Source organism: Falco biarmicus, chromosome 3, assembly GCF_023638135.1.
Source record: "Falco biarmicus isolate bFalBia1 chromosome 3, bFalBia1.pri, whole genome shotgun sequence".
Lineage (NCBI taxonomy): Eukaryota > Metazoa > Chordata > Aves > Falconiformes > Falconidae > Falco > Falco biarmicus.
Window position 1 is genome coordinate 25605243 of NC_079290.1, and position 26543 is coordinate 25631785.

Consider the following 26543-nt stretch of genomic DNA (forward strand, 5'->3'; position numbering starts at 1 on the left):
ATTATTTTTTTTTTAGTACTATCTTTCAATTCATTTTGAAAACTTCCAGATGTTACTTACATTTAATTTTTACTTGCAAGGTGTCCCACTCCTGTTTTAGAATGTGGTCTTACAATTCCTTTAATAGTCTCCATCTGTTTTAAGTCTTATTTTAATTTCTTTTGTGAAAGTTTCGCTTCCAGTTTTCAGGTTTGCTATCATTCTTTCTCCCTACCTTTCCTGTCTAAATTGACATTTTTGTTGTTCTGTATTGCTTCAGTAGCAATACTAACTTGCACCTTTTTTTTTTTTTTTTTTTTTTCAGAATATGTCCTCACCACAATTAACATTGTGTTTGACCTGAAAAAAACCAGGCAAAACCTCAAGCTTTTGTACTGTTCCCTTTTGGAACCTTAAATGAGGATGGCTATTTCTTTGTTGCAGTTTTTTCCATTTACAAGTGTGCAGATTCTTTTTTCTCCCCAAACACTTAAAGAATCAAACAACTACAGACAGAGCTGCAACTGCTTCCAGTCACATACGATTATGTTAATGACTTTCTTTTCCACGTGAGTGGCAGACTGTGTAAAATATGATTCTTTTTCCGCGACTTCAGTGGAAAACAACTTCAGATGTCTTTTTTTAAAAAAACAAAAATCACATAAATCATATGACTTGGCTGAGGAGAATGTTCTTGACAGAAAAAATAAATTTGCTCATAATTTGAATGTTCATATTGTGGAAACAATATCATAATTCTCAGTTTTGTTAAAGTTAGCTATTTTGAATTAACTTTAAATCCTTTTCTAGATTATAAGTATTTAAGCTATGTTATACATTGATATGGCCACAAAATCTTCAAATTTCTTGCATCCAGAGTAGTCTGATATTGATACATTTGTCATATTCCTGCGTTCTTTAAAAGGGAACTCAAATACTATCAAAGAGCTCTTAAAATGGTAGCACTGCTCTTTCTGTGACTATTCCACATTAAAGGAGTTTGTCAAAAGCTCTTTTTTCAGATCTTCATTCATGATAAATATTACCCTTCAGACTAAAGAATAGCCATTTTATGTTCCATTGCAAGCATGCAATGCAGCTCCCTGAGTTCACAGTATATCAGGTACTGAAATGACCACCTAATTAATTTCACCTAACTTCTGTTAGATTTAGAAAGATGCTGCTGTTCACAGGAGTTAAAACACTCATGGGCTTTTCAGATGATTTGCAATTTTGACAGGAATTTAAAATTAGGAAACCTTTATCACCATGTGGAAATTGTACATGCACATACTAGCTAGAGATACCTAGCTACCAACAGGCCCATGGTTTTATGACAGTAAGAAGTTTCTTCCATTGATTTTGGCTTTAGCTGTATTCAAGTAATCTATTTTTTGGTCACAAACAGTAACTCAAAGAAATATACGCAAAGCAACAAACTATTACACTTAAAGCACATATGGTCAGACACATAAAACTTAAAAGTATAATTGTTGATTGATCTCATACAAACAAAAATTTTCATCTTCACTGTTATTAACCGCAAATTGTTTGGTTATGAAGGATGCCGCAAGGGCAAAGCTATACAGCTGCTCCTGATAACTAGCTGATTGGATTTTACAATAAGAACCTGTGTCTTCCTTCCAAAGAGAGTTTTTGTGTTTCCCTGTTTTGCACTGGAGGGATTCAGTGGATGGGGATTCTACTCCTATTTTATTCAATTCCTTCTTTCTCAACTCCTAGGCCATACATGCACTAGCACATTGAACAGGGTCATGATCTGTGTGTGAACAGTCCTGGGACACAAAATCTTCATCACTAAATTTTAGTGGAATTTTGGTCTGACTCAACATTCTACAAATAATGCCCAAGCAGTTAGGGGTAATGGCCCATTCTCAAATGGCAGTTTGTGCAGGGCTGCCTTGCTTTCAGAGCTGAGGTGGTTTTTACTGTTAGCACATGGGTTACTCTGGTTTGCTTTCTTCTGCTTAGCAAAGCACTAGGGGCTGTTCAAAGCACTTCACAGATTCTTCTTCCCTCTTGGCTTAGTGAAACAGTTACGAGAGAAAGAATTGTTGGTTAAAAGACCATGGGGACACATTTTGAAGATAACCTGGGAATAGGAAAGGAATAGAGGAAGTTTTGTGGAAGGAGGAGAACCTTCCTAACACTATCTATATTATATCCATCCATCTAGCTAGCTAGTTGGAGTTACATCCCATAATTTCTTCTGCAGAAAGAGCTTCACTTTCTTTCCCTGCTGGCCGTGTGAAGAATTTCATAAAGTGCCTTGCAATATCAGCATGGTACTTCCTGCAAAAATGAAGACTTTGAGGACAGGATGGACCTGTGAGAAAGGCAAAAACTAGGGAATGCATGTTCTTGGAAAAGACAGAAGGCATGTTGCTCCTGTACAGTAAACAAGCCAGACAGATTGGAAGTGTTGGTGGTGTTCAAATATTATGTTGCCTGAATAAGCTTATAAAAGTGAGTTATGAGTACAAAGGAATACAAATGACACACTAGACATGGATGCTTTCTTAACATATAGTCACAAATGCATTTCCTATGACAGTACAATTATAAATTGCTTACATCTGAAAAAAATCATTGACTTCAAGGGACTGGGATAGACAACATGGAAGTCATTTGTTTCTTTCAAATATTTACCAAGTAATTTAGATATAAGGAAATGATTTTTTTGTGACTGGAATGTGTATTAAGATATTGTGTGAGTAATGCCTTTCATGGAGACCCACCCTTCTGTGATAAAGGGTGACATGTCATGCTAGTTTAATAAAAAGCCAGTTCTGACTGCAGCTGTTACTCAGATAATTGTCACTTTCATCAGTGCTATAAAAAGACCCAGCATGTTCTCTGCTGGAAAAAGAGCAACCTGTAAGTTTGATGTTTGGGGTATTTAGATAGATTATGGGACTAAGATTCAAGTCCCTGCTCAAACTCACATATAGATGATTTGGCTGTTGGTCTTGCCTGTAGCATCTATGCTCCTAGAGATGCACATCTTTGCTACTTGAGCCAAATTAAGTCTTACCTCCAAAAGTTCTTTTTTTTTTGTATGAATGAAAGAAAAGTACTTTTTTTTAAAAAAAAATATTTTTGGCCCTAAACCATACAATTTAGAAGTTCACTTAAGCTCCCCAATTCATCTTTCTTGAAGTACCTGACTTTTTTAATTTTCTTTTTCCTTTCCTTTCCTTTCCTTTCCTTTCCTTTCCTTTCCTTTCCTTCTTTCCTTTCCTTTCCTTTTCCTTTCCTTTCCTTTCCTTTCCTTTCCTTTCCTTTCCTTTCCTTTTCCTTTCCTTTCCTTTCCTTTCCTTTCCTTTCCTTTCCTTTTCAAAACACACCCAATCTCCCTGGGATGTACTTACTAGGAGCCATACTAAGTGTCTGTATATTACTGGGATCTGCTTGCCCTAGACTGAAGAAGATGATTTCAGAGAGATAGGATCTCAATGTAATTTGTCTCAGTAGGAAATGCTGTCCTGTTTTTAGTTAAAGAGTAGGGACGTTAGACTGAAAATGATGCCCAAGGAAGATACACTGGCTGTTGTATATGGGTCAGTGTAGGAAACTGAGCTGTTTGGGGCCCATTGCCTAGCTAGAGGTAAAATTTGTGTAAAGTTTGTGCCTCAAACCTGGATTCCATTGATGTAATTCTTCCTCATCAGGAAGTCTACTAGGACTTTTGCTGTGTGTGTTTGAGAAGTAAAAAGGAAAAAGTGATCTTAACTTCTCTATATCTGCTAGCATATTTGGTCTAGAATGAAGTGCAACAGCCTGAGTTGCTGTAGGATATGAATAAGGTTTTGAGACTTATTTCTCAAAATTGGTATGATTTTACAAGCATTTAGTTCTTTATATAAACTGACAATAACTTAGTTTTTGTTTTAGTTTTTTGAGAAGATACCTTTGGCTTCAATCTAAACACATTTTTAAAACTTGCCACCAAATATTTTTTAGTATTTCATAAAAATAATTCTGAATATTTAGCATTATTTTCCCATAGTCTTTTAAGTTAACATTATTTAGCACATTTGTTACCTGAGGAAATTGAAGTAATTTCTATAGACCACACCTTTATTTAAAATAATGCAATGAATAATTCAATGTGATAGTCATGAAGAACTATACTGACATTTTTAGAAATCTTTTTAAACAAAATGCATTCTTCATTCTCAGCTAAGGCAAAAGGAGCTGAATATTCTTTATGGTTTCTGTGAAGACATTGTTGCTGTAAACTGAATTATTATCTGCTTTATTCAGTGAAGTCTGACAGGAGATGAACCTGTAGGATATATTGACTGTGCCTGGTTTCAATTTTGTTGTCTATAAGAAGTCATAGATTCCTATAATCATCATCAGACAAAATAAAGTAAGAGAGAGAATATTTTAATGAATTTGGAGTAACATGATTCAAGCAGAATACTCCCACAGATTTTGCTCAAGTTAATAGAACTTTTTTGCACCCTACTTACTATTTTTTAATGTGTCAAATTTGTAAATTCTTATGATAATTTTTAAAATCGGTATTGAATTCCACTTCTTTGTACTCATGACTGCTTCTGTACTTTTGACTCTATTAATCATCATGTAGTAGGAAATGAGCTAATGTAGAACCTAGATGTCATATAGAGTAAATATTATAAAATCATGTACTTTTGTCTGTTATTCCTGGTCCTAAATACTTTACTGCATACAAAACCACAACAAATTACTATTTATTTATGTTTTTACATAACAGTTTGGCACTATGTCAGAACTTGCACAATTTACTATATAGTTATAGGCGTAAAGAACCAGAAGACTCCTTTCCTTCATTCTAGTACAAAAATGGGATTAAAATTGTCAGTAACGTTCTGTATTATGTCATTTCTTTAACCTGAAAACAAGTGTTATCATGTCTACAAGAACAATTCATTCTAAATGTAATACAAAATATCACCTGATTATTCCTTGATAAAAAAATTTTTTTACTAATTGGTTGTGATTTTTACATCCTTTTAACTGTCTTATTTCAGATCAAACTTTGACAAATATCTTAATGCAATTTTCAGCAGCAAAAATATAAATGTTTTCCATTTGTGAACAATACAACAAAACATTAAAATAACCTATGCTACGTCAGTGCAAGATTTGTGTATCCTGTCTGTGGCTAGTAGTGCCCAGTTAAGAAAGCATATTGTGATAATGTAAGCATATTTCCTGCCATATTCTCCCTGTTTCCATGGAGTGCTAATGAGACAAATTTAGAGCTCTGAAAACTTCTGGAAATTTCTGACCTTCCCCTACTATATTAAGCACTCTTTTGGGAACTTAAAGCCTCTCGTTTGCCAGTCAGCCCTAAATGTTATGCAAATTTCAAGGGAAAAGCAAAATGAGTATTTTTGGAATAAAATGTAAAATTTAAAGAATTAATTCCTCCACTTGGAAACATGTAACAGACAAAATATAAAAAGCTAATGACAAAATAGTGTCTCTTAGTAATTTAAAATACAGTTTTGGAACAGTGCTTATGACCCACTGGGTTTCAGAGGGACGTAAAATGTAGTTAACTGCAAACACATTCATGAAATACAGATGTTCTTTTCCTAGTAGATTGATAGCAAGGATGATTTGGATCACCTCCTGTACTTCCTTGAGGTTAAGTACAAAACTTTAACACAAATACTAAATACTTTGGAAGTATTTGCTGTAGCAATATGAATGAAAAAAAAAAAAAAAAAAAAAAAAAAAGAGTTTGTTGACAGACTATATATATACAGAGAAACAAAACACATTTAATGACAGAAATGGGTCTGGAACAGGTGACTCCTAATGTTAACTATTAAGATTTAACTTAATGCCCTAAGGCTTTCTCAAACACAAAGTCCTTGTCCATAGATGATAAACATGGTCTTAGGCAAAGCTGGAACCTTGCTTATCACTTGGGACCCCACAGATTTGAGCAGCAGTGTAAACATAGATGTTCCGTTAACTAAGATTTTTGGATTGCATTACTGAATTTTCAGTACTGAACTACTACTGAATTGTCTCATGAACAGCAAAATTAGTAAGTTCTGCTTTTCTGTGGATCTTTCTCTTGTGTCCTGCATAGAAGTCCAGTTCTCATTACTAGTAGTTTCTTGAATCCCTGTTATTTTCTTAGATTCTCTGTGACAATGGCTTGAGTTCCCCTTTTTTGTCCCTCAAATCTCTCCCAGATGTCTAAGGGTCCTCCAAGGAAATACATGCTCAGCGTCTGCACTTGGCTGGCTGGTGTGCACTTGCTGATAAGCAATTGGAATAGGTAACTGCTGAGCTTCTGCTTCAGGATTTCTCCCAGCAGCAACTCATCCCAGACACTATTTTTGCTGAAACCTTGCTGAACTTTAAGTTTGTGTGATTTCTATCCCAACTTCAAGTGTTCAAAAAGCATTGCACAAAAATGAAGGACAGGTGGGCATAAAAATTGCCCAAGCTTGTTTTCCAAAGTTTTCAGGCTGAAGAAAAAAAAAAAAAAGTATTTTTGAGTAAAATTCTGAAATGTACTTTGAAGGCTAAAGGTCTTGAAAATCAAATCAAAGTAACCTAACACAACATTTTTTTTAAATTATTATTATTTTTTTATTGCCAGCCTCAGGGCTAGGAATGGAAACAAGAAGTTAAATCATTTTTTTCAGATTTCTTTGGCTAATACTATGTCATTCTTTTCTGCACACAAAAGTTTACGTATCTTGTCAAATTGGTAGTGTTCTTGTAGCAATGACAGTCTAAGTGAGATATAAACAAGGAAAGCTGTGTAGTTATTAAGTCAGTCAAAGTATCTGGAAAAAAACAGCAATCATGCAAGTCTTTCTTCAGGTCCAAAATAGAGGCAGTAAACTGTAGACTAAATACAGGTTGGCAACAGTTGAGTTTGGCATAATAAATTTATACTTCAAGAAATTGTTTCCAACTCTGTGCTTAGCAGAAATGTACTGCTCTTCTTTGTTTTAGATGTATGAAAGCTTTGAGTGCTTGTTTGTTTGTTTATTTCTTTTTCCAGCCATATTAGGTGTTTAATAAAATACACTACTTCTGCTTAGGAACATTCTTTGCTTGAAAGATGTTTTATATTCCACTTACTTCCTTGTTTTTCTTTTCATAAGAACAAGGAATTTGTTTAAAAAAAGTTGCTTCTGATAAGAAATGAAAAAAAAGAATCACTCTTAGTCTGGGCATTTCTAATCTGAGTTTCAGTATTGTAGCTCCTTATAATAGGATACAGTTTTTCATAACTAATGTGGTGGCTTTCCTCATAATTTTTTATATTCCTTTTTATATTCCTTCTGTTCCCTTTTGCTGCAACTTCATTTCCTCTGGTCAGGAGACCAAACCACTTAGTGATAGATTTTCATCTTACTGTAACAACACATGTGAAAAAGAAGTGTAAATGCAAAGAAGAAAAATTATTATTTCAGAATAATTATATATGTGGTGTCTGGAGTTTATATAGCGCACGTACAGGAACACATAATGTTAAAAATCCACATGTATTACATCCTGAATATGATGTAATCTAAATAAGATAAGGCAAATATCATTTGATAGAACCACAGTTCAAAGGGGACTCCCCTCAGCTTGCCAGCAGCAGGAAAAAGGGAGAAAGGTTTTCCTGGAAATTTTCTTTTAAAGGGAGACAGCTGATAAGAATAATAGTATATCTTCTGTGCATAAGAAACCATGAAGTCTGCAAAGAAACATACTTTGGCTGGTGCATAGACACCTATGCTTCAACTTCTGTCTTCTGGATTTTAGGAAAGCAAACTGTCTGTTAGTTAGCCACTGCAGAGCATATTTTATCTTCCTTTGAGACAAGTGGCAATGACAAATGGGAAAGAGGATGTTGGAGACAAACCACTGACTGTTCTGGTAGGAAACTGCCAAAGCTGCTAGAACAGGGGAGACCATGTGTGACAGTCATAGGGCACAGTCCAGGCAAGAAGATGGAAAGGATCAAACGGACAGATAGAAAACAGTGAAAACTACAGAATGGTATGTCAGCTGTAGAGTGGTTTTATGCAGGAGAGGAACAAGCGTTTGTATTTTAGGAAGTGTGTATGAAGCCAAATATGCATGCAAATGTGATCAAAGCAGTAGGTGAAAGATACAGAAGCATTACCATGGGAAAGCTTGAGGAGCAATGTAATTCACTGTAGGAACAAGAAAAAAATACTTCCATTTTGTATTTTTTTAATCCATTCATAAACTTTTAAATTTCTAATTTTTTTTTAATTAAGTTTCTTTAGAAGTTTGCAGCTGGCATACCTATGCATTTCCTGTTGAAGTATTAGCCTTGCTGCAGCTTGATTCAGCTGCTGCATGGCCTCTGAGGAGGCAGGACTTCATCCTCTTCAGACCCAACTAGTCAGGCCTGGAGCCAGGGCAAAGCAATAAAGAACAAGAAAGAAAGAGGGCTGTACTTTCAGTGTTCCCATCTCACATTAGGAAAGAGTGAAATATCATATAGAGGAGATCAGTTTCTTGCCAATGTGCTTCATGGATACATTTCCCATTACCTAACTTCTAGTCCCAAGAAAGTCTTTTAATTTAATGCCCTTTAAAAAATATGTGCTTTCTGAAAATGTTCAAACTTATTCTTGAAAAGTACACTGACCCAATCAACGGCAGATCACATGGTTTAATTAATGATCTAAAACTGAGAACAAATGTTGGCTGTTAAATGTCATGATGAAGAGTGCAGAGGGAAACTAATTTTCTATAATTAACGATAAAGGAAAATAATTGAGATTGGATGCAGTCTAACCTGTTCTAAAAACAGGATTGTTTTATCATTTTTTTCTTTCCCATATCTGGCAGTCACAGCTTAGTAACAGAGAGTGAATTTATATCACATGCCAGAAAATCATCCAATCTTTCATTTAATCAGAAAATTTTCACAAGAATCTTCTAAAACGTGCCTAGCACATCACGGTAAGCAAATCAGGAGTTTTCCAGTTTTCATTTTTCCTATCTTAAGAAATATGAATAAGCATAGTCATATTGAAATAATTCTTCACAAGTAATGATTATTGTTTAAAGAGAACAAAAATGGAGCTAACAGTTTTCAAGAATAAACTAGTATTTACAAAGAAAAATAATTGTAATTATACAAATTAAACTACATTAAATAAAATCAAATTTAGTGTAGTAAAATACTCACTAAAATTAAAAAAAAAATAAAACCTGGAAGATGCATAAAAGTATAGGTCTAGGAATACACTTTGAAATTTGGTTATACTTTTTCTTTTATTATCCTTTTTCCATGTTTGAAAATTGTATAGTTTGCTTAGCTGAAAATAATATCATCTGAATATATGAAATCTGAGAAGAGCTGGGTACCTTAAATATTCTATTGCTGGTGGGTTTTTTCATTCTCAGAAAATATAGTTACAGTATCCCCTGCTGTGCTTTGAGTAGTCTGTATGAATACTGCTAACTCTTTAAGTTAAAGATTTCAAAGCACCAAAATATACATAGATAACTTAAGTCATGTCAGCATGGTGAGAAAAAAAAAACTTTGTAGTAACCAAAATCTTAGCCAATGTGAACTTTAGTGGACCAAGAATGAAGTAAATAAAGATTACAGCTGAGGCTCACTCACAGACACTGTCCTTTCCAGCAGGTTTTATATACAGGAGAGGATTTAAAACTAAAAACATCCCTCCTTCAGTTGTGGCAGACACTTGACAGCAAAGAAATGGTCCATTCTTCTTCAGAGATTAAGACATGAACTATTATCCAGCTTTGTTTCAATTAGGCTAATTTAAACTCTTTTTAACCTTTTATAGCATATAATAGAAATCTGTTTTGACATAATTGTCTAAATTATAGCTGTTTAACACTATATGAAATGTATTTTAGAATATGACTGTGTCCAGTATTCCTATTGAAGGATGTGCAAATACCGCATCATACTATTAATATCTTATAATTGGAAAATTATTTTCAACTGATGAAGCCAACTGCCCTTTCAAATATCAGTTGAAATGCAGGACACTTCTACATGGTACATATCAGTAGACTCATTTTAGAGATAGTCAAACTGGAGCACAGGAAGCTATGACCAGTAATTAGAAAGTATAAGTAAAATATAATTATGACTTTATTATTGTATAAAGATTCTACCAATTACAATAATTACATCTAGTTATTTTGCCAACTTTTTTCTAGGGTTTTGGTAGCCCATCAGGTGAACATTGGCTGGGAAATGAATTTATCTTTGCAATAACAAGTCAGAGGCAATATTCTCTAAGAATTGAATTAATGGACTGGGAAGGAAACCGGGCATATTCACAGTATGACAGATTTCACATAGGAAATGAAAAGCAGAATTACAGGTAAGAATCTATTGACATTCTTTTGACTCTGCTCAGTGATAAATATTGTTCATTGTTCACTTTTTAAATATGAGAAAGGATAATAATATGAAACTAATTTTCATTGAAAGTGAATAAAGGGGGTAAAAATAAAATAGAATTTGTATTTCTCAGTGATGGAAGGTTAGACTAAACCTAACATATCTGAGAACAAGGTATGATCTATTAATAGCGCTGGCTGGTAGAATTGCTAAAACTTTGTATAAATTTTAGCATATCTGAGACCATCATCTCTCAAAACTGGTTGAATAGAAAAGGATAATGGATTCTCCATTACAGCTTGAAGGTTTTCTACCTTGGAAACATACAACTGAAATAACACAAGTGGGAAGAAAAGATGAAAAATGCCGTTGAAAAACCTGATAATTCTAAACTAAAAATTCAGTGTAAATGAAGAGGAAAAACAGAATACTGGATCTGTTTGTGAGGAGATAAAACACAAAACAAGGTGGCAGGTACTGGACAGCTTAATTCATCAGCATCAGCAGTATGCCATTAATTACAGAGGGGATTTTAAAGATAAAAAATACGGGAAACTTAAGTCTGCTTGTTAAAACAGGAAAAAAAACCCCAACCTTGGAGACACAAAAGATATTGATGATCTAAGTGTTTAAATTTTATTTTTTTCTTAGTCATTGCTTCATCTGAATAGACAGTACAATATTGGAGAAAGAAAATGAAACCCATAAGAAGATCCTCGATTATTTATTACAGCACATCTAGTTAGCATATGACTTAAGAGACAAACAAATGCATTGTAAAACCAAAAGATCAAGTCATAGCATGTGAAACTAGGTTGTCATTCAGATTTTTAAATTCAACTAACTTGATTCTCAGAAATGCTGATTGCCTCCCTCCTCCCTGGGCCTCCAGAGAAATGGCAATGAGAGCAATTTGCTCTTTCTGCTGACAAGACTCCGCCCATGTGGAACACATAATGTCCCTGTCCTCTGGGGTTTGTCAAAGGGTACTACTGGATAACATAGAAGTGCAAAAGCCACATTTAGAAGCAATCTGCATAGTTCTGCTCTAGCATAAAACAAGGGCTATCCCAAGGCACACAAAGGACAGCTATGATCTCTATTGCCTCCAGCAATGATGTGCCTGGCACCCATGGCATGCCATTTCCCCAGATTCAGGAAGGTGGAGCACCCATTCTGAGGCACTCCTAGGTAAAGACTAAATATAAGTAAAGGAAATGTCTCAAAACTGAGGCTAGAAATATCTATACAAAATATAAAAACATCATTGTAAAAGTGGATGATGTTGGGCCATAAACATTAGCAGAAGATACTAAAAAATAAAAGATGGGTCAAATACTTCTCAAGTGAGGAAAAATGTTAAAGGACAGTTACACATACCTCTAAAAATTACTACGAAAATCAGAGAAGATGCTAGGTGTATTACCCAGAGGGTGAATTAAGATGGCTGAATTTGCTAACAAAAACAGTGTCTTTTCTTCTCACATTTATTGGGACTGGATAGGGACAGCATGTATTGTTGAGGAATCAGAAGTACGTTAAATATTTAACTTATGTTAAAGCTTAAGTTAGGGGAGGATTTCTTTTCAGGACTCATCTGGGTTCATTCACAGCAAAATAAGGAGAGATTTTTGGTTTTGTTTCAAAAGCTAGATTGCATTTGTAGTAAGGTAGGAGAGCAACTTTGAAGTGCTTAAGGGATTTCTGCCTATCATAAATCCATGTAACATGCCTAGAGCAACAGAAGAGTCAAGGACTTTTGGGGAAGGGCTGGACCATTGTCCATCCAAGTCTGGGAACTCTGCTGGGGACTGTAACCTGAGACTGTCTCAGATGCCAACAACCAGCCAGGATCAGGGCCCCGGCTTAAGAAACGAAGTAAGGTTGCCTTTGTATATTTGATTGATTGCGCTTTTCCTGGCACAGTTTTACCCTTATCCAAGTAGCACATTCCCAGGCAATCCCTGAACACAATGGTGGGATCCCATGGAGCAGGGACTGTGCAATGCATGCTGTGAGCAAGTCCATGTTAGTTTGTTGGGGAAGAAAGCCTAGCCATACAGACATGAATCATGGTGTGCCGCTAACTCTGAAGGCCAAAGAGCAAGCCCTAGCCCAAAATTTAAACTTTAATCAAATTTTGAATTGCCCTTTGTCATCTGTAATAAACTTTGCCTCATAGAAAGAGGCTTTAAAGGACTTGGGCATAGGATTTGTTTCTCTGCCTTGGCTGATAACACAGGAACTTGGAGATTTATTAAATAGGTTTAATATGTTGATGGACATATAGAGAGTAGCCCTGGAAAATCATCCTGCATCAGTCAAGGTCTCCAAGATGTCTATATGGACAGAGAAATATTTAGGAAAAGAAGGGAAGATAAATCCACTTTCATTAGAAGAAAGGGAGATCTTTCTATGAAACTGTGAAACTGTGAAAACTGATCCATGACTTTTCTTCTTGCTGAACAAGAAAAACAAAAGAGATGTATTTCAAAAATGTAGAAATTATATCAGGAAGGTTGTAGAGGCCTCAAAATATATAATGTTAAGTAACAGGGATAAATTCTGCTATCCATATTCTAGTCACTTTTACAGAAAAATAAGAAGGATTTTGACCTGGGACTAATGACTACATTTTTAGTTCCTGTCCTACTTCCTAGTCCAATTAAAGGCCAGAATGAGCTCTACTCATGCTGTCTGTATATGGCCTCCTTATGGTATAACAGAAGTTCCTGTGTCTAGGGAATGGGGAATTGTTTCCACTCATTCTGGAAAAATCAGAGAGGGAAACATGAAAAGGTAAAAAGGCTCTGTCCATCTCTGTTAGATCTTTGGGTTTCAGATTAATTTCTCAATTATTTTTAATCAAACATGTCTAAATATGTAAAGAAATAACTGAGTAATACAGTGACAATTCTGGAAATAATGAAGTGTAAGCCATATGCAAATCTAAATTGTTTTTCATGCTTGACAAATGGACTACTGCCTAGTCCAGACAGATGTATGTCCAACAGACATTTTGCAAACCAAAATTAGGTTGGGCTCTTTTAGAAATTATTACAAGAATGCATCCTATGACATAAAACCCCTTTATTTTGCTTGCCAGAATCACTATCTGTGATAGAAACAAATCCAGAAGGCAGGCCAAAGAAAAGTATGATTATTGAGTCCTAAACAGCTGGACACCCTTCAGAGAATGCTGTTTTGTCTTTATCTGAAGAGCTGCCATTAAGAATTTAAATTACTCCTCTGAAGTTGAAAACCACAGTTCCCAGCCTCTTGCTTGCAGTGTCTTTCCTTCACAGTAGTCAGGCATTTGCCATGTTTGCTTTCAATACCTCAAACACAGAATGGCATACCTTTTCAAACTTTAATTGCTGTTCATTTGAAATAATATTGTCAAATTAGATAGTCTCTTTATTTTGGAAGCTGTTAGGATTTTCTGCTAGTGACCCACATTAAATATTGCTTCTTCAACAGTGTTTGCAAAAATAAGTAATTGTAGTCTGGCTGCACTCTACATTAGTTTTGAATAATACAAGTTAACTAAGAAATAATAACCAGTAGAGACAAGTTTCCAAGCTGGTCTGGGCAGTAGATCAAGGAGATCTGAAATAGAGAAAGAGTACTGAAATGAAAGCAAAAACTCAGGAAGTGGAACATCTTTCATTTATGCTATGGCAGCACCTTGTACATTTGGAAGACACGGAGAAAAAAAAAATTAAGGTTCCAGGTCTCACATGTGAATGTAGCAAATTAAAAAAAAAAAAAAAAAAAGAAAACAAATACCATGAAGCCATAAAATGTGTCTGAGAAAATATGGAAAATCATTTTCATGCTGTTTTTCCAAAATCCAGCCCCAGCATTATGCAAAGTTTGATTCAGTCTGGATAACTCCCAATTGGTGATTTCAGAAGGGTTCTGTTTTTTCTCTGGGCTTTTTGTATTCTCTTTACTACTTTTATTAGCTTAAAGAATCTATGATTAAAAAGAGTAATACTGAACACATGTATGTTAAAAATATACTTGTTTCTCTTTCAAAATGAGACAGCTCCAAAAGGGTTTCTGGGAATGCAGGATAAAATCTATTTATCCCAGATGATGACTGCATGAAAGAAAGTTGAGATGAGAAGGTAGATACTGATACAGTAAACGTATAATGATAAATGGTAACTGAAACAGGAAAATCAATGTTATACCACATGTGAAAGCTTCAATAGCATGAAAATATTTAAGTGAGTAATTTCCTTTGGAACATCCTTAGGCTTCTTATCTACACAAAATGATTACACAGAGGGTTGTCTGTAAATACGATGAAAACTATCTCTGCCAGTCTTACCCTGTGACAAGTAAAATCTCCACAGAGTAAGAAGTGAAATCTCGCAAGCCCCATTTAATGCAGTGTTTCTTAATTTAAGTCAAAGGAATTAGTCACAGAAAAAAACATAAATTGAAGGAGGCTCCCAGAAGACATGGCACACAGCCTCTCCTATTTTCCTGTGTAGACTCTACCTAGCCCACTGTTTTATATTCTGTTGACATTGTTTGATGTTCTTAGGAGCTGTATAGATATGACATTGGTGCTTTGACCTGTGTCCTCAGCCCCCTCCAGAATTAAACAGTAAAAGTAACCATGTGTTGGGATTTCAGGCACCACACTTCATAATCCCATATATTAGTTAATTAAAAGATATACTGATGTTGGATTTTGCACAGCAGTAATTTCAACCTGCAGGCACATGTGTTTTCACTACCTATGATACAAAAGCAGCACTTCCAAGCAAGGCATGGGATAGAGAATGGGAGAAATACAGTTTTTAATTGGCCAAACTATTTGTACCTCAGAACACTTAGAGAGGCTGAATAGACCCTCACCTCCCTATGGCAAAATATTCCAGTATTTAGTCATTCTTTTCTTTAGAAAAGCTGTCCATTGCTTCAATGACCCACCACCTTTGGTCGTATCCATGGAGGAATAGGATTAAATGATGAGGCAGTGCTGCTGAGGTAAGCAAGGCTTTGGGATTGCTATAGGTATAGGTAAAAACTGGTGAGGGACAGAGATCATCCTGACTTCTGTGAGTAAATCATGGGCTTAAAGTGATGGCTGAACTTTAACAGTTAAAATTAAGGAGAACAGTCTTTATATTGGAAACAGCATGACAAAGAGATTAGGAAATCTTATGAGAAAATAAGAGCATCGATACATTATCCGTGGAACAGGCAAGAGACAAGCTGACAGAATATCAGTTATATAGAGAAGAATCAGATACATGGGTCCTCAGAGGCAAGAAGTTGAAGGAATTTGTTGCAAACAGAAAAGGCAGTCATTTGCGTTCTTCAGGTCACTTCAAACCACTAATGTGGTCTTATGATTCATGCAAATCTAGGTAGCTCAGTTTCCAGGCTCTCCAAAATACTGTCTGTCTCCAGGCTTTGTTTTGGGAAACCGGACCAGTTGCTGAATGTAAACTAACAATGGTTAGACTTCATGGGACCAGGTAGCAGAAAGTTTTTAGTTTATTGAGTAGAGTAATGGATTTTTTAGCTCTTGTTTGTTTAAGAGTTTGTATATTTAGTTTCAGCAATAGTATTATTTCTCTCTGTTTTCTTAGGCAAACTAGATAGGTAGCCTGGAGCCAGAGGCCTTGATGTAATGTTAATCTTTGACTTTTTTTTTAGGTGGAGTCTATTGATTTATTTAATTACCATTGTTGAAGTAGTGCTGGAATTTCTTACAAAAATTTCTCACTTCTCTTTTTTAAAGTAGAGAAAAAATATTTTTTTACAGTCTTTTAGATTGTACTAATGAATATGCTGTAATAGGTAGTAAAGGAAGTATTATCTGAGAGTATGCCATTTATGGGGACAGCTGGTTTTATGCATCTCCAATTTAAAAGTATATTCCACACAGTATTGCTGTTTCAGAAGCAGGATGTTAACAGACCATTGTCACTTTCCTCAATGTACAAACTTCATTTTCAAATATGGGTGTAGGCCTCTGTTATTACCCAGGCATTTCAATGATGCATTTGCCATAAGTAACTTATTTACTACTTGTGTCACTTGATCAGTTTAGGTAAAACACGGTATCACCCTGAACTGCAATTTCTTCTGAGCTTTCTGCTTAGCTTGTTCTGTATTATTTGTATCACAGTAAGCCCTCAAAGGGTCCATTCTCAGATGATAAAGAAAAAGTACAGTGGAGGACACATGGGAAATCTGTAGCAAAACAAGAAAATAAACACAGATCTGCTGAGACCCAGCCTTGTAGACAGACCCCAGTACTTTTCTTGCCAAATGTGAAACTACAGAATAACTAAAAAAATAGACATGGTGCAAAAGTTTTAGTCCACAGTAATTTACTTTTCTTTGGAAGCTTGAAATTCCACTTGCAAGTCTAATTCAGAGGAAATATCCATGCAAAATCCTATCAACAGACAGAATGATATCTGTAATATACATACTTGCCATGATTTGAAAATATTTTAAATATTTTTGCACCAAACAATGGCGTAAAACGGATAATATGGAAAAATTATTTAATGTCTCTAGGTGTGTGTATATATATATATATATATATATATAAATATGTCTGGCTGAAATAACTTCATTCTATTTAAGAACACTTTCAGTCCAATAAAATTCCATGAAGTCTAAATACTGGAAGTGCAGGGATTCAATCTGATGCCCATTAACCAGAGGTCTTCCTGGATCCAGGCCAGTATTGCTATATTATATCAGTGAATAAAGCTCACTGGCAGCCCATGCACTATCTCCAAATGTAAGCAGAAATGACATATAACATTTTCAATGACTAACTGAAAGTTAATGCAAATATACTTGTGGAGTTTATATATAATAAAATTTAACTTAATCCACATAAATCCATATGTATACTATCCATCCACAGCTGATCAGTTCCCACCTCTAACTACATAAAGCTCATTTATAGTTCACTATACAATAGCTGTGACTATCCTGAAGCAGGAGCAGAGGTTTTCTTCTTCTGTGTTAGGGAATATAATAAGAACACAGTGAGATGTGCCAGCGACACTGGAGCACAGCTGAAGTCTTACTAAGATGAGAGGGGGGCTCCTAAGGTATTAGAAGCCAACAGGGAAACACCAGTGAAATACCTCAAAGGAATTAAGGAGTGTTCCTCTAAGGTGATACAGCTGAGGTGCCTCTACACCAATGCACACAGCATGGGCAACAAACAGAAGTTTGAAGCCACCATATTTCTAGAAAACTATGACCTAGTTGCCATTACTGAAACTTGGTGTGATGAATCCCATGACAGAAGTGTGGCTATTGATGGCTACAGGCTGTTCAGAAGGGACAGGCAAGGAAGGAGGGGCGGAGAAGTTGCCCTCTACATCAAGAAATGGATAGAGGGTGAAGAGCTGTCTCTAAAGAATAGCCCCAAGCAGACTGAAAGCTTATGGGTAAGAATTAGAGACTGATGCAACAAAGGGAACCTTGTGGTTCATGTGTACTTTAGGCTGCCCAGTCAAAGGGAGCCTGTTGACGAGGTCTTCTTACTCCAGCTACAGGAAGCATTGCACTCGTGTACTCTAGTCCTGCTGGGGAGCTTCAACCAAGCTGACACCTGCTGGAAAAGTAGCACAGCAAGTTCTGGGCAATCCAGGAGACTCCTGGATTGCATTGATGTTAACTTCTTAAGCCAGGTAATAGTCCTGCCAGAAGCAATGTGATACTGGACCTGATGGCCACCAACACAAGTGAGCTAATCAGTAACATTCTGGGCTGCAGTGATCACACGCTAGTGGAGTTTACAGTCCTCAGAGATATGGGCAAGGTGAAGAGTAAAGTCAGGACCCTGAATTTTAAGAAAGAAAATTTCCAGCTCATCAGGGAATTAGTCTATTGGATCCCCTGTGAAACTGATCTCAGGGACAAGGGAGCAGAACAGAGGTGGCAGATCTTTAAGGACGCTTTTGATAGAGTGCAAGTGCTCTTGATCCCCAGGTGTAACAAATCAGGAAAGGAAGACAAGAGACCAGCATGGCTGAGTTGAGACCTACTGTTCAAACTAAAGGGGAAGAAGGGATACACAAGCAGTGGAAGCAGGAACAGGTGTCCTGGGAAGAGTATAAGGACATTGCCTAGTTAGATAGGGATGGAGTCAGAAAGGCCAAGGTGCAGCTGGAGCTGAACTTGACAAGGAATGCAAAGAACAATAATGAGAGCTTCTACAGGTGTGTCAGCCAGAAAATGAAGGTGAAAGAAAGCATATCCCCCATGATGAGCAAGACTGGCAAACCGGTAACAGTAAATAAGGAGAAGGCTGAGGTACTCAACTGTTTTGCCTCAGTCTTCACTGGCAACCTTTCTTCCTACACCTCTCAAGTGGATGGACAACAAGATGGGGACTGGGAAAGCAAAGTCTCTCCTACTGTAAGAGAAGAACAGGTTCATGACCACCTGAGGAACTTAAACATACATAAGTCTATAGGACCTGACAAGATGCACTCCAGGGTCCTGAGGAATTAGCTGAGGTAGTTGCCAAGTCACTCTCCATGATAAAAGTCATGGCAGTCGAATGAAGTCCCTGGTGACTGGAAAAGGGGAAACATTGCACCCATTTTTAAAAAGGAGGACCCTGGGAACTACTGACCTGTCAGCCTCACCTCTGTGCTTGGGAAGATCATGGAACAGATCCTCTTAGTAGCTGTGCTAAGGCACATGGAGGACAGGGGGGTGATTCAAGACACCCATCATGGTTTCACCAAGGGCAAGTCCTGCCTGACCAACCTAGTGGCCTTCTATGATGGAGTAACTACATAAGCGTACAAGGGAAGAGCTAAGAATGCAATCTGTCTGGATTTCTGTAAGGTCTTTGACATGGTCCCCCACAACATCCTTCTCTCTAAATTGGAGAGATGGGTTTGATGGAAACTGTTCAATAGATGAGGAATTGTTTGGATAGCTGCATCCAGAGGGTAGTGGTCAATGGCTCAATATCCAGATGGAGATCAGTGATAAGTGGTGTCCCTCAGCAGTCTGTTTTGGGAGCAGTACTCTTTAATATCATCATCAATGACATTGATAGCGTGATCGAGTGTACCCTCAGCAAGTTTGCCAACACCACCAAGCTGAGTGGTGCCTTTGACATGCCTGAGGGATGGGATGCCATCCAGAGGGACCTGGACAAGCTTGAGAAGTGGGTCCATGTGAACCTCATGAGGTTCAACATGGCCAAGTGCAAGGTCCTGCACCTGGGTCAGGGCAACCCTGGTATCAATACAGGCTGGGGGATGAAGGGATTGAGAGCAGCCCTGCAGAGAAGGACTTGGAGGTACTGGTGGATTGAAAGCTGGATGAGCTGGCAATGTGCACTCACAGACCGGAAAGCTAACCATATTCTTAGCTGCATTAAAAGAAGCAGGAGATGATTCTGTCCCTCTGCTCTCATGAGACCCCACCTGGATTACTCCATTGAGCTCTGGGGTCCTCAGTATGGGAAGTGCATGGATCTGTTGAAGCAAGTCCAGAGGAGAGCCACAAAAATGAACAGAGGAATGGAACACATCTCCTATGATGAAAGGCTGAGAGAGTGGGGGTTGTGCAGCCTGGAGAAGAGAAGGCTCTGAGGAGACCTTATTGTGGCCTTTCAATATTTAAAGGGGGCTTATAAGAAAGATGGGGACAGACTTTTTATCAGGGCCTGTTGCGATAGGACAAGGAATAATGGTTTTAAACGAAAAGAAGGTATATTCAGACTAGATATAAGGAAGAATTTTTTTACAGTGAGGGTGGTGAAACACTGGAACAGGTTGCCTGGAGAGGTGGTAGATGTCCCATCCATAGATACATTCAAGTCCAGGTTGGACAGGGCTATCAGCAACCTGGTCTACCTGGAGATATCCCTGCTCATTGCAGGTGGGTTGGACTAGGTGACCTTTGAAGGTGCCTTCCAACCCAAACTGTTCTATGATACTGTGGTTTTGTGATTGTATGATACTGAATACTGTAAAGGAATGAGTGAGTAGCAAAGTGAATAGTGGGAGAGAATGAAGGGAATGGATAGAAGAAGGATGATGTGTTGCTCCTCAGGGGTAGGGAAGAGGGGTCTGTTGCATAGTGGATTGGGGAGTAGCAGAGCACTTTCCCCCACTACATGCCCATTTTGGTGAGAAGATGGCTCTGGAGCAGAGGGACGGTTCCCAGCACCAAATAATTTTTCACTTGTATTCCCTTCAAGAAGCAAGAAAATGGGTTCACTTTAGCAAAGTAGGTCTTCCAATAAGCTGTACATAATTATTTGTTATCCCCCTGAAACTTCATAACTGACAGCTTTGCAAAATCTAGTGACTGTCTGCCATGTTTGGGTGAAAAAAGAGCACAGGCTGCAATCGGGAAAGCACAGCTATACCAGACCCAGCTGTAGCAGACATTCAATACCAAACTATAACTGTCCATATGAAATATAATAATTAATTTTCCAAGAGCTACACATTGTTACTGAACTAATAATGAGATCTTGTACTGACATAGTTCACTAAACTATCTCTTTCATGTGACAGAAAGACATTGATGATTACTTTTCTAAGCTTATAAGTCATATATCTTTAGAAGTGATAAATTTAATTTGGTATTGTATTATGTGGTTCATTGGGGGTCTCGTGGCACAAATAATTCCATACACAGAAGTTGTATTATTTGCTCTGAAAGAGTTAGGTATTTACAGTTTTCATCATTAACCTTCTTACTCTTAAATGGTTCCATGTAAAATGAATGCTGCTATTAGTCTTCAGGCCCTTTTTGATAAAGAACATCTATATACTCTGGTACAGTAATATACTTGGAGGAGCACAAACATCCTCACTATTCTAAATCAATTAATCACAGGCATGAACTGCATTTCAGGTGAAATGAAAATCTTTTTTTGGAAGGTTAAATGCCAGTTCATATATGCAAGGTAAGCCCAGAAATGATAAAATTTATCAGATAGTATCTGTTTAAAAAACACATTTAAAGCCCCTAACATTTCTTTTTGTGTTTTATTTTGTCACAAATAATGCTAGAGCTCTTTAATCCACCAGTATCTAGGTTATGGAGGGAAACCAACAGAGGTGTTCCATAAACTCTGGGAAATTCTTCACTTGAGAGTTTAAAAAAGTACTGGTATGCACATATTACAAGGTATACACTGTTGGTTGTAGAGCAGTCGTGCTTTCTGGGAGAAAAGCAAAGCCTCCAGAGTGACTTTTCCAGATTATGTCTAACAATGACCTAACTATTTTTGTGTATCCACTTATTCATCAATAAAAGGTAGATCTCTATTAGTCTATTTTCAATATTAGCTCTTTCAAGCCATGTTTAAATTGTTGCTGTCTTCACCATTGCTTTTCTCTTTCTTTTTCCTTTGACTGGTTAATTTTCAATTGCCTTCTTCAAACTGGTATATTTCCTTCACCAAAATGGGATAATTGTTCTACATATATCAATTTTCATGTACCTGCAGAACCTACCTTCCAGGGGTTTTGATAAAAAACATTCACTAATTAAGTTTGATTGTGCTCTTATGTTTCTAGAAACTTTTCTTTACTTTGGTGTTTCAGGGTTTTTCAAACACATAGCTGGAAAGAAGCTTGTTTTCCAATATATTCCACTACATCTATCACTATGGGACATAGTGGGCATGTCATTATCTCCTCCACCAGGCTCCTAGATTCATTTTTTAAGAAAATGAAAATATATGAGTAAGAACAAAAGTATCTTATTTTCCCATAAAGCTTATCTACAATAAAATAAACACATCAATTTAAACTACTGATTTCTTGAGGCAACAACAAAAAAATGGTTTGTAACAACTTACCAGACTTAAACATCATCCTGGATTTAATGAATTTAAGTGCTTATTCACAAATTAGACATGGTTTCCTACAGGTAGGTAAGATAAAGATTTTCAGTGCTAACATTAGAGCTGTTGGTTTAGGAACAGACTGCAGGACCCTATCTGGGACACTCAATTCTCTGTGCATGCCTGGGGCGAGATAAGCTCCTTAGACAGAAGCCAAATCAGGCAACATGCAAAGCAGAGAGCTGCCTAGAGTTAACCTTTAGGAAATTCTGAAAATAGCAAGGCATTTGTTTATATCCACTGACAGTTCACAGCCCACAGCCTGAAGGTAGGAGACAATGTCCTGTCTTACTCAGGAAAGAAATGAAAGACCCTGGATTAATGCATTCATTTGCCAGAGTATATCCAGACCGTAGTTACTGCTTCCCAAGAGAAAGCAGCAATTCTTGCTGCAGGGGAACAGGCTTGTCAATGAAGCTCTGATACTGTGCAGGGAAGAATTCACTGCTCAGTGAATGAGTAGGTACTGGGTCACTTATCAATGATGTGGCAAGAGGGAATTCTAAGATTATGCTCCCTGCTCCATGGATTAGGTCTCATTTTGAATTAAACAGGCTTTGAGTAAATGATGCAAATATGTTATGAAGCAGTGAGGACTATCACTGAACTCTGAACACCTTGCAGATAATTCTGCTACAGACTTATATTCCCTCTAAGGCTCAGTGAATCTTGAATTTTTTTTTGCAGTGGGACACATGCTGCTGGTTATGGCACTGTTGTGAGGGAAGCTTTGTGGTTTTAAACCTTTCTCTTGCTCAGTGAATAGAAACCACAACTCCTACATGTTGGTTAACCATTCAGATCAGTAAGTTGTTACATGAAGAAGAACAACCACTGGTAGCTCAACTACCTATTACCTGGTGAGGATCTCTATAGAAAACAAAAATTCAGTAGACTTGCTTGAGAACAATATCATGTAAAGCAAGAACAGCATAGTGAAGTCCTTGCTGAGGGCTACTGCACAGGCACATAAATCCAAGAGAACTCTAATGCATGTAAGTATTGGCAGAAAAAATATCTGTGGAACCTCGGTAGTGATCTTACTTGTTACGTATTGTAGCTCAGTGGAGATTTCACCAGCTATTCCCCAGCTATCAGGGACAGACAGAGCATGACGGGGCACCTAAGAGAAAGCTGCACAGGCTTTTATAAGGTAATGGCCATTTTTTTTGGTTCTCCAATTTCAAATGACTACTCTCATCTTATTGGTATTATCTTTATGAATAATCTCTATTGTTAGTCTTCTTGCACAGTGTTGGTCTGTTTTAAGCCTCTGTTGCTTTATGATACCTCTATATATTTGTATTAAGAAAGAATGTCAAACAAGTATTTTGACAAAATTTATAAAATTCTGGTGTGAATGGATCTCACTGTCCCCAAGGTAAGAGCTCCCACTTTTGCCAGTAACAACACCAAGAAGATTTATGTTTCTTTAAGTTAATTCTGTCAAAGCATTTACAAAGAGCTTAAACCTACTGATGTTTGTATTAGTGTAGAATTTAGTATAGAAATTGGCAATATTGTTTCTTCATCTCCACTGGGCTTTGACATGAAACAGTTCCTGAATAAAAGAACCTTGTGAAGCTGGAACACTTCTGCATGTTTTCCACCCATGAGGCATTTTTTCATATCAAAACTGTCATGTGTAGGATAACTAGACAACTGCAAGTTCAGATGGCATTTAAATTCAGGCTATCCACTGCACGGACATAAGAGGTGTGATGTTTGGCTCTATTTCTATAAAAAACTAAATAACACAATAACTAATTTTAAATGTTACAATTATTTTCTTAATCAGCAATTGAGTATTGTTTTTGACACTTTCTTTCACTGTTTAAATTTACTTAATTCCTATACCATGTGTTAAAACTTCCTATGAATTGTCAGGGATATGTGTAAGATATTTCAAAAGTTATAGATGGATACAGCATAACAGTGTGAATATTTTAACTTTCATTAATCTTTGCTAATCACATATGTTGATGATTTAGGTTTGCAACAAAATGAATCTCTAAGTTTAAGGGTGAAAACAGTAAAGGACTGTGAAAGACTAATGCAAAAGTAAAATACAGAGTGAGGAAAAAATATCTCAGTAAAATTCAAAGTTACAAAGCATCTCTGTATTAGAATAGTTTCTTTAATGCAACTATCTGAAAGGAGGTTGTAGTGAGGTGGGTGTCAGTCTCTTCCAAGTAATAAGCAATAGGAGAAGAAGAAATGGCCTCAAGTTGTGCCAGGGAAGATTTAGATTGGATATTAGGAGAAATTTCTTCACCAAAAGGTTTGTCAAGCATTGAAAGAGGCTGCTCAGGGAACTGGTTGAGTCACCATCCCTGGAGGTATTTAAAAGATGTGTAGATGTATCACTTAGAAACATAGTTTAGTGGTGGACTTGGCAGTGTTGGGTTAACAGTTGGACATGATGATCTTAAGGGTCTTTTCCAACCTAACGGATTCTGTGATTCTGTGACTGTATCATTCTCCTCACTATTATCTGTGAATGTCGGAAAGTGGAGTACATTTTCAGGATCCAAATTCAGGTCCAGCTCAAAATATTTAACCTGGACATTATTCTTGTCCTAACCTTGATCAAACCTGGAGAAACTGACAATTCCAACTGACAGTCCACAAAGGCTTGAAATGTGGATACAAAAAATGAGATGTGCTTCTGATTTCAGCAAAAAAAATTATATTATTCCTGTGGCTGACCGAGGTTGCCATCAATGTGAACTTGACCACCAAGTGTGCATAAGATTATGATGAATTTATTTCACATTAGTGACAGTATCTCCATGTACAAAAAATTATGCTGCTTGGAAAGTTTTTTGAAATGTCCACAATTTTCACCATTAGCCAAAGGATGGGACCTGGAGGCCCCCTCTGTATAGTTTCTAACAAAAAGATGTGCCCTGTCTGTGCCCACATAGCTGTTGACTCTCTGCCCAGACTCTGAGCTAAACAGAAGCTCGGTAGACCTGTCAATGTGGCATTGAGCCCAAGCTAATATATCCTGCCCTTAAGTAGGCTCAGTGTCATGCTCATTGCGACAGTACAGCTTCCAGCCAGGATGGAGTGTGGGCAGAATGAGCTCATGTCTGCTCAGAGACCCAACAGAGCAAGCTTTCATCTGCCTGCAAAAAAACATGCAGAAATTCTTAGTGACCCTTATTTAATCTAGTATGTTTGTGGTTAAAGTCTCTGAAGTCTGTTACCAACTGCCCAGCAAACCAACTCCAGAGGATTTTTTACCCACCCCCCACCCCCCTTTTATCATTAACAGCTCTACTGGCAAGTTTTCTAGACCCTGATTCTGAGAACACTTTCTGCACGGATTCACTACATTTTCAGGATAATACCAGAAAAGTGGTGTGATATTTTCTATGAGTTTGCTTCTTTCATGAAGTCAATGTACCTGTGAAACTTGAAGAGAATTTGGGAAAGGGATTATCCCTGATTTTTCAGGAGTCATTAGTTGCATCAATCTTAATTTAAGAGTTTGTTGTTGTTTTGATGTTGTGTTTTAGGATTTGTTCCTAGCAAATGGAAACATACTTGATTTTGCTGTCTCTCTCCAAAGTAACAGTAATAAAAAGAATAAAAAGTGATATTGTTCATTATTTGGTCCATAGCAGCAATGCAGTGGATGAGTTAGAGCTCAAAGAAGAAGTCTACACCATGTCTAAAGAGCTACTAATTTATATGAATGTACAAACAGATAACAACTTTGAACATCAGAGACAGGGGTATTATGGTATCTGATGCAGTGTAATTTTTATTGTTTGATTGGTCTGCAAAGCTTAAATAAACCTTCTTTATTATCATGGAAGAAGGAGGGACTCAATATTGACAGAAGCCTAATTAGAAAAAGACAGATGAGCACCTGGTGCCATACAGAGTCTAGTCTCCAGCCTTCTGTTTCATCACATACTAGAAGCTGATGCGTTTTCAATTTTAAATCAGTGTTGGAACAGCTCACCACACTTGACCAAGTGCATGTGCACCGTTTGCGTTCTGTTTTCTTTTCTTTAGCATTATAATTGAGTTGCACTGAAGTAAAACCTCTTTGTACCAATCTCAATGTCATTTGAACCAAAGAAGTCATTATTGTGAATCACAGCTCTTATAAGGTCATGACCTGGGTTTTTAGGGGGAAAAAAGCATGTAAGACATGCTGATCCCTGTTAGCCTGGTCAGTGTGGCACCAGCAAAGAACTTGGATCATAAATGTGTGACAGTCAGTGAACCTTTCACTCATATATGACTGTTTATCAG

General features: G+C 37.0%; 1 protein-coding gene across 1 annotated transcript in view; it reads left to right on the forward strand.

Annotated features, from left to right (window-relative positions):
* The window catches only part of ANGPT1 (angiopoietin 1), a 171630-nt gene that overhangs the window by 118493 nt on the left and 26594 nt on the right, over positions 1-26543 (forward strand). The window contains exon 7 of the mRNA XM_056332771.1: positions 10195-10361. Within this exon, the coding sequence (XP_056188746.1) occupies positions 10195-10361 (167 nt within the window). The remainder of the gene's footprint in view (positions 1-10194; positions 10362-26543) is intronic.